The sequence below is a fragment of the Sorex araneus genome, chromosome 11, assembly GCF_027595985.1.
Source record: "Sorex araneus isolate mSorAra2 chromosome 11, mSorAra2.pri, whole genome shotgun sequence".
Classification (NCBI taxonomy): Eukaryota; Metazoa; Chordata; class Mammalia; order Eulipotyphla; family Soricidae; genus Sorex; species Sorex araneus.
The window spans coordinates 52,506,907-52,516,631 of NC_073312.1; the positions used below are offsets into that span (position 1 = coordinate 52,506,907).

The window sequence follows — 9,725 nt, forward strand, 5'->3', positions numbered from 1 at the left end:
TGCTTTAGCTAAATTAGTAAAATAGTTCATCTCCAGGACCAAATATGTGAAATATTTCTGAATTTTACCTCGGAATATTAATGATACTGAGTTAGCTAGTCTTTATTAGTGTGCATTTTTTAAATGAGTAAACACCTACTAACATCTAAGGAAGGTTCTGAAGCACACGCTTCACATCTCAGACCATACCAAGAGCCACTCAAGGAATACTGAAAATGGCTCGGACAGAACTACTATAGATATGAAGGAAAACCCTTCAATATCTCCTCTACTTTAAAAATCCAAGGAAAGGAAAGTATTCTCCTCTACCAAAAGGTTTTTCCGACTCTCTTTCACTCATCTGATACCGTGTAATTAACAGAAGGTCAACTCATGTTCCTCAGATTAAGGATTTACCTCACTGCCTTTCTATCTCCACACCAGTCACAAGTTCAGAATGGCACGTGTACTTCTCACAGACTACCAGTTGGAGGGTGCTGTGATCCCCTGCATTGACTCTGATTCGTTTGCTCGAGCATCAAGAGAATCAAACATCAAGAAAATATTTTGCTTACCGAATCACCAGATTATTATAAAAGAGTATAATTAAAGAATAGCCAGGTAGAAGAAATGCATAGAGCAAGATAGAGGGAAAGGGCAGAGACCTTCTTTCCATTCCCCCCTTTAAGGCACTGTGTTTCCCCAATCACATGTTTGCCAATTGGAAGCTCTCCCAAACTCATTCTTTTATATGTCTGTAGCAATCTCACTCTGTAAGAAAGGCTTATTTAATCACTGATCCTTGATAAGTGCTTCCACTTCCTGACCCTCTTGGTTCTTAGGGGAAATGGTAACCTGGTTGGTTCCCCAGCAGCTATTACCATCTTTAAGGCCTTGCCAAAAGTGATGCCATTGGTAATAAGGTCAGATGTGGTGAAAGGGGTTTGTTATGAATAACAAAAACAAAAGATTCTGTTATCTCTCTGGAAATTACAAAAGCTGTGGAAGCACTATACTATGTCAGTAAGAAGGACACAAAACCAAGTGTGTATTTCTTGGAAGTCACCATGTTACAAAGCATAACTTCCAGTATAAATAGTAATCACAGAGCACGTTCCCATGGTCTAATAATGAATCCTGTTTTCTCTCCTCCCTCCCGCCCCCAGCTTTTTGGAGACTGGGAAGCCCAACTGCGGAGAATCATGAAGCTCATTGCTGGTGGCGGCCTGTCAATCACTGGCTCACACAACATGTGTGGAGACTATCTATACAGTGGACACACAGTCATGCTCACACTCACCTACCTGTTTATCAAAGAGTGTAAGTCCTAACTAGTATGGAAGCCTGAGAATTCTTCCCTGTTCATTACCTGTCCTGGGAGGGCGGCACTATAGCCATGCCCAGACACAGTGGGCATGGTGGGAGGGGGAGGGAAGGTGATTCAGATGGAAGGAAGTAACTGCCTGCTGGCAGGAGTGTTTCCTTAAGTTCAGTGGTAATATTGGGAAGCTTTCAAGCTGCTGGGCCTGTTTGGATTGTGGCAGGTCATGTGTTCACACATTAGCCATTTCTTCAAGTCCCTGACACTCTGCTGTGGCTTGAGGAGAAAGTGATGAGTTGGTAATGTCTCTCTCCTCAGAGAGGCAGGCTCTCAGGGGTACTGATGGTGCGAACTAGTGTCCGGTTAGCAATGGATACTATTGCTATGAGGACTCGCCCTTCAAAAATGTACTCCAGGGGCTGGAGCGATAGCACAGCGGGTAGGGCATTTGCCTTGCACTCGGCCAACCCGGGTTCTATTCCCAGCATCCCATATGGTCCCCTGAGCACTGCCAGGGGTAATTCCTGAGTGCAGAGCCAGGAGTAACCCCTGTGCATCACCAGGTGTGACCCAAAAAGAAAATAAAATGTACTCCAGATATTTTATTAGGAAACACATAAAAATGAGATTACAGATAGCCTTGTATGTTATAGCATATTTATTCAGATTTAACATATATTAGAATTTGCCATGTGTATTTCAGAGATCCCTTTAAAATGTAAGTTAAATGTTAAGATATGTTTAAAGCCAGTCAGCCTTCTAGTTTCCTCTATCATTTATTTCCATGTAAATTTTTCTACACGTGTTTTATCATGCCATGGAGTCAGTAGTTTGGGGGTTTTTTTTGTTTTATTTTTTTACATTTATGTAATTAGTATCCTGTTTTATATGTTATATATTTAATCTTTGGCCACTTTTTTCTCCAAAATTGTGTTTTTGAGATATGAGACAGGTTTATTTTATTTTTATTTTTTTCTTTATTTTTTAATAATTTTTAAGATGGGCTCATTTTAATTGCTTGGTATTTTATTACTACAAATTTACTACAGGTTATTCATTTCTATCCTTATAGAAAATTCAATTGTCAACATAATACTCAATGAGTATTATGAAGACAGTTTTCATGTAATAATATAAGCGAAACCAGGCTGCTGGTACCACAAAAGAGGGACATAAATTGTTGCCTAGTGAAGTCTTAGGAGAGTCTTAAGTGACATCTTCTGGAAGTTTCATATTGTTAAAATTCAGAGTGATGCTAATAATGAAAAACAAGAATAATGTGCTGAAAAGTGGGAACAGATGGTGGATCTTGTCTTAAGCGATGAAAAGAAATCTAAACTAATTCTGATGGAGATGTGGTTCCCAATGAGGGACTCTACTAGTCGATCAGTGTCATATTATTTGAGAGAGCAAATGAGAGAGAGAGAGAAAAAGAGAGAGAGAGCGAGACTGAGAGCCAGCTCTAAGTGACTTTCCAGTGGAGTTCAAGCACATATTTACAAGTATTTCATTGGTATTTCCTGGTCTTTGGGAATGTACTTGAACTATAGAACTATAATTCTACTTGATCTTTTAGATCCAAATTCAGGCATTTGAATTCTTTGTATTTGAGAAATGAAAATATTTAAGACTTTTTAGATTTGTGTGATTATGTGTCTTGAAAAACAAATGGGACAGCCGTATCAATTTACCTACTCTAGGTGTAAAAATCCATAAGCCAAATATTAATTTTTTTTATAAATCACTAACCCCCCAATTTTTTGTAGGTAAATTGAATTAGATGTTAGTGAAGTTGTAAAAATTTATTTAATGGTGCATTACCTGCCCTTGTTTATCATTTAGAATATGGGGGCTGGAGCAATAGTACATGCAGCAATAGTACATGCCTTGCACACAGCTGACCTATCCCAGATACCTGATGTGGTCTCCTGTACACTGCCAGGAGTAATTCTACGGTGCAGAGCTGGGAGTAAACCCTGAGTATCATCAAGTATAGCCCCCAAAACAACACAAAATAGCATTCATATTATGAGTCAGTTCATAACTAGATAGAAATTACTGTTGTGAATAGGGTTGCTTTATAAAATGAGCTGCTTCCTCTCTGCCCTTGGTTACATACAAACCTAGATTTGGTAGCTTAAGCCATTTGGGATATCTGCAAGAGAGAGAGATACTCCAGTGGAGGCATGGTTGTGTGTCCTTAGAGTTAACCTTGGATAATGGGGCTCCTGCAAATTTCTCTTCTTTTCAGATTCTCCTCGACGACTCTGGTGGTACCACTGGATTTGCTGGCTTCTCAGCGTGGTTGGAATCTTCTGTATTCTCTTAGCGCATGACCACTACACTGTGGACGTGGTGGTGGCATATTACATCACCACAAGACTCTTCTGGTGGTATCACACTATGGCCAATCAGCAAGTGAGTTTTCTCCTTTTGTTAATTTTAGCTTCTACTGCTCGTGGCCTGGGATAGCTGGTTTGGCAAGAGGAAAATATACAAAGAGTCCCCAAATGACTGTTTTCTTATCAGGGGTAGTTAACTACCAGTGTGTTAACTTTGGGGTTAATCTGCTTTTGAATCAAAAATGAATAGAAAGTGGGCTGGAGCAATAGTACAATGGGTAAGGCATTTGCCTTGCACATAGACAACCTAGGTTCAATTCCTGTACCCCATGTTGTCCCCCGTGCCCTACCAGGAGCAAGCCCAGAGCACTGTGGGTTGTGACCCAAAAGCAAAAGGATAAGAAGTGTATTAGTATAAATATATGAAAGATCATGGTTTTTTAATTGTTTAATAATTTTTTAATATTATATTATATTTTATTTTTCTAAATTAAGTATCATGCTCTATTTTCCCTGGAAAGTATTTTCAAAGCTATGATCAGTCTCTGCTTGACTTGCATTTCTGCCCCCTTTTTGCCTATGGCCCCTCGTCAACTTGCTGCTTCATGTTTAATTGTTCATTTCCAATGTAGAAGAGTGAGTAACTTAAAAATTAATTGCGGCATTTATTTATAGAAAGGAGGCTGAGTGCGCCACATGTTCTCCGTGCACTCCTAAAATTGGAGTGGCTTTTCTGCTAGCGGGGAGCCCAGTTTGCAGATTAGTACAGAGTAAAGACTAATGATGCGAGAGTGAATCTGGGGTTTGTGGCATGGACCTGACGTTCTTTATGAATTTCAACATAGAAAATGTTGAACCTGGGGCTGGAGACCTAGCGCAACAGGCAATTGATCCTCAGCACTGCATGTTTCCCCAAGAATTGCCAGGAGCGACCCCTCAGCATGGAGCTAAGAGTAGCCCCTTGAGCACCACTGGTGTGGCCCCAAAGCCAAAAAGAAACATTTGAACTTCAAGAGATGTGTTATTTGAGAGGTAGACCGGTTCTTTTCTGAAGTTGGAACAAGTAAGTTATTCTTCCTAACCTGGTTTTCTTTCCCTTGTTACCGTAGGTGCTAAAAGAAGCTTCCCAGATGAACCTCCTGGCCAGAGTGTGGTGGTACAGGCCATTTCAGTACTTTGAAAAGAATGTCCAAGGAATTGTACCTCGATCTTACCATTGGCCCTTCCCCTGGCCCGTCGTCCACCTCAGTAGACAAGTTAAATACAGCAGGTTGGTGAATGACACATAACAGCTGTATGGAGTGGGGGAAAGAGAAAACTGTCCGAAGTGCTAAGAACTCCATAAGAGAAGATGCCATAAAATAAACACCTCCCCAATCCTGTTCTCTTTCAACAGTTACCTTGACTTAACCTATTGAGTTACCTGGTCAGCACTGTGATCTTTTTTTCTCTCCAAAGGACCTGCGTTGGACAACAATAAAGAAAATTTAACCTATCATGCACTGTACACATTTCCTGTTCATAAGTTTGGGATTTACATACCCTGCAGCCACCGTGTTCCTTTGTATATGATGCAACACATAAATGTAAGCTTTTATATCATAAGTTCTGGTCTTTCCAGTCACACCTGGAAATAAAGCGTATTATTTTCTTGGGAAAACATACTTTTCATATCTCTTGCCCCAAAGATTGGGCTGTAAGCCATTTTCTAGCAAATGTCTCTGAAGGTTTCTTAGTACCTGAATGGGGTTTGATTCTGAAATCTTTTTACCTGTTGCACCGATATTCAAATAAAAATGAGACAGAGAAAGGTTTGGTAACTTTGGGTTTTGTAAAATTCAGCAGAGACAGTGTGTCCAAAAGTGCAAAAAAAAAAATCTGTTATTAAGTGATTTTCTAAGTATTTCCTAACTTTATTTTTCAAAATGATGTTATGAAAACCAAATTTAGGATTTTTACATGTCAGAGAGAAAAGAGTTGAAATTTAAAGATGCTTCTTGGGAGAGAAATTTGTCTATGTTTCTAGTGCCTTTCTTGTCTTGATTGTATGGTCAGTAGGCAATCTTAAATGTTTTTATTTAAAATAAAGTATTCCATAAAAATAGAAATGTATGTATACACAACTAAATTTTGCATTTATAGCTAAATTAAATCAGAATACTGCTTATGGTTTTTAAATTGCTATGAATTAAAGAATGGGGAGTTCATTGGGAAGTTCAAGCCTGTTCCCATATTGTGAGCAGGTGGCAACTCCACGTAAATTATTTTATCACCTATTTGGTAGTTCGATTTTAACTATACAATGAAAACAGCCATGAATATTTTTTAAAGAGAGTTTTGAAAATGATCACTTATCTAAAACTTGAAAGCTATACATTAGTTATCCATACTCTCATGACAATTTTGTTGGTGAACAACAGAAAAGATATCTATTTCTTTAAAATATATTTGTGCAGAAACTGCATGTAACTCTAAGTTTTACTCCTAACATAAATATGTTTGGGGAAGTATTCTATTCTATACTTGCCAATATGGAGAACAAAATAGTTTTTTAAGAATGAAGAAATATATATATATATATCCATTCTGTATTTTATGTGCAGCAGAATTATCTTCCATAGGGTTTTTTTGTGTGTATGTATTCACAAGGTGATATTTGTATTGTAAAACAATAATGGTGAAGGAAATAAAAAGGCTTTTAAAATTTTGTTTGTTTAAATCTTTGTAAGGTCATTATTCCAGTGAATATATTGACATCTTAACAGCTTATCTAGATCATAAATTAATTAAAATGCACTTTTTAATAAAAACATGTCTAAAACACTGGGTATTATTTCTAATGTGTTTAGAGTAGTCCTATAAGTTGTAAATGAAGTCATTCAAGCAACTTCAAGAGCTTTTTCATCTTTGTCATGGTGTCTGAGATATGTAGGACCTTTGACAGAAATCTTTTATGGGTGTCTTTAATATTATATTTCTTACAACCTTCAGCTATCTTTACCAATTGAATATATAGGTTTTAAATACATTTTAAAATTATAGATAAATTCACTCTGCAGACTCTGTTTACATGAGTTTTCTGATTCTCAGTCAGGTTGCTAACTGAACTTCTTGCCCCTGCAGCTGAAAGTAGTAATTGGTTTTTCAGATGAAAAGGAAACCAAATCTGAAATGAGAAATACAGTAGCCATATTTGAGTAATCATTGGTGATGCAAAAGAAAACAATATTCCTGAGGTGGTAAGGGAAGAAAAACGCAGATAGTAGTGGCCTGTCTTTGATGAAGAACGTGTTCAAGAAGTGTAAAATTGAGTGAGATTACCTTTGTGGAATATTGCACTCAGATCTCACTTTCCCTTTTTTTGTTTGTTTGATTGGTTGATTGGTTTGATGATTGGTTTTGTGCCACACCCACATTAATGAGGGCTTACTCCTAGTTCTGTGCTCAGGGATGGCTCCTGATGGAGCCTGGGAGGCCATATGTTCTGGAGATCGAACCCAGTTTGGGTTCATGCAAGGTAAGTGCCTTATCTGATGCACTATCTCTCTTGCCCATGTGGTGGCTTCTTAAGGCAGATAGGATTGTGTTTTATGAACTTCTACAGCTTTTTACTGACCTGAATGCATGCATATTCATGAGCAGTGTAAAGGAATCATTAACAGATGCTGAAAGAGGGTCTCCCTCAAAATTCATTATTCAAAGTTTACATCTGTATTAAGAATTTCACTTGCTAATTTCTCTTCCTGCCTGACAGCATTGCTCTATAAATTGACCTATCTTATGACTCTGGTCTGCAAGACCCAGGAAGGATAAAGCGAAATTCTGTATTCTAGAGAACTTATGGTCCACATGATGGCACCTGCTTGAATGAGGAGGTGGGCTTTTTTTTGTCCTTTACTTTGGTAAGCAAAGCCCTAGACAATGACATGGCATTTTTTTCTCTTTTGCACTCATTACAAGTTTGGCTTTTTCGGGTAGGGCGTTTGCCTTGTACTCAGCCGACCCGGGTTCGATCCCCGGCATCCTGTATGGTCCTCCAAGCACTGCCAGGAGTAATTTCTGAGTGCAAAGCCAGGAGTAACCCCTGAGCATCGCTGGGTGTGACCCAAAAAGAAAAAAAAAAAAACAAGTTTGGCTTTTTGTAGGTATTATTGTATGAACCTTCACAAAACAGATGTGGGCAGGTAGATTGGGAAGGGCCCCCATGGCAATGGAATTCCTAGGATGTAATAAAACCAATAGCCCCAAGGCTGCAGAGAGCTCTGTTTATAAGCTCAGGAGCCTGATAAAACTTTATCTGGTGCCAAGAGACCTTGAGAAGGCTGGATCAAAGGCTTCAGAAGGAATGAAGGCCAAGAAAAGAATTTCAAAGAGGACCATCCATCACTCTCAATCTACCCACTTGACAGCTGCCCTAGCACTCTTACCTAGGTAGAACCCCACCTGAGGCAACTTGAGAAAAACCCTTTAAAAGTCACCTTGAGGGCTGGAGCGATAGCACAGTGGGTAGGGTGTTTGCCTTGCACACGGCCGACCAAGGTTCGATTCCCAGCATCCCATATGATCCCTCAAGCACCTCCAAGAGTAATTCCTGAGTGCAGAGCCAGGAGTAACCCCTGTGCATCGCCGGATGTGACCCAAAAAGCAAAAAAAAAAAAAAAAAAACGTCGCCTTGAACAGAGGAATAGCATGCATATGCTGCCTGAGTCCATATACTACTTGTGCCCATGTGGCCAAGAAGAACATATGGTGCCCAAGCCCATGTGTCACCCACATCTCCTTTCTTGAGGTGTCCTGGGGATCTCTCCATCTTTGAAGAAGCCACATTCTCTCTTGCACATGTTACTTTCTCTCTCTTTCTTCCTTTCTCTCCCTCCTTCCCTTTCCTCAAAAAGCCTCCAAATCAAATTTGTTTTTACTTCATTGTTTGCTCGTCTACTCCTGAAATTCCTGTGTGGGTTAGGACAGAGATCTGGAAGCCCTGAGTAAAGTCTAAAATGGACACTTTTCCTGAAAAGAACAATTCCTCGCTCCAGCCTAAGTACACGTGCAGTTGCTAACTGGTGAAACTGATTAGAGAGTTCCGCTCTTCAATATTGGGAACTTTTATAAACTCTTCAGTAAAAAATCTGCAGTGAAAGAAACATGTATGTTTAGTGGTAAAACTGGCCCTTACTATAAACCAAGTAGCAGAAAATTCATGCATGAAGTTTTGCCAGTTTCCTAATTGCCCTTTGTATCTCAACAGATACCTAAATTGATAAATACTTCAAACTTGATGTTACAGAAAATGAGAATACATGGTAACCTTGATGTGACCATTATTTTACAGAGCCAATGACTCGTCCAATTAACTAGAATAAAGCCTGGAGTCCCTGAAACTGATATCCTCTAGCTTCTTTCTTTGATGGGAAAGCTTTGAACAAATCAAAACTGCTGAAATTCTGCTTATCAGCACCTCAGAATATGTCACATTTTTGCGGATTTAGAGTGTAACTCCAAAGAAATTTAAGCCATGTGTGTCAGAATTCCAAGGGCCCAGATTTCGGCTCCCAGGTGGAAGTCAGAGATGGGTCGTGGTCAGTGTATCTACCAAGAGTGAGGGGAAATGTAAGAAGAAAGGATGGGACCCAAGGCTGAAAAGGATTTTGATGGTGAACAAAGCAGCACTTGAGGAGAACAGCTGTGGATGCATGGCTTTCAGTATTGGTGAGAAAGAAGAACACTAAGGATTTGTCATGAGTTCACTATGCTTTGTGTATGAGAAGTCCATTTAGCTCTTGAGCCCTGGCATGGCACAGTAAATACATACTGTTTAACTTCTAGTGATTGAGAAAATTCTGGCCAGGGAACCACAGAGACTATATTGTACCTATTCCTATGAGTCCCTGACTCTAGTAGCTTCAGCATCTAAGCAAATTCTAGCGATGTTGCTGAGAGCTGGGTGAACCTATCTTGGGCTCAGATTGGTCTTTGGGTCTGTCACCCCATTTCTGTGGTAGTACTATAGCACTGTCCTGCAATTATTCATCGATTTGCTCGAGCAGGCACCAGTAACATCTCCATTGTGAGACTTGTTGTTA

General features: G+C 39.4%; 1 protein-coding gene across 12 annotated transcripts in view; it reads left to right on the plus strand.

Moving 5' to 3' along the window:
- Positions 1-6,458, plus strand: part of SGMS1 (sphingomyelin synthase 1) — a 331,088-nt gene extending 324,630 nt beyond the window's left edge. For all 12 annotated transcript variants that reach the window (XM_055119140.1, XM_055119143.1, XM_055119141.1 and 9 more), the window contains 3 exons: positions 1,146-1,299; positions 3,552-3,718; positions 4,752-6,458. In XM_055119140.1, the coding sequence (XP_054975115.1) occupies positions 1,146-1,299; positions 3,552-3,718; positions 4,752-4,931 (501 nt within the window). In that variant the 3' untranslated portion in view covers positions 4,932-6,458. The remainder of the gene's footprint in view (positions 1-1,145; positions 1,300-3,551; positions 3,719-4,751) is intronic.
- Positions 6,459-9,725: the final 3,267 nt, after the last annotated feature.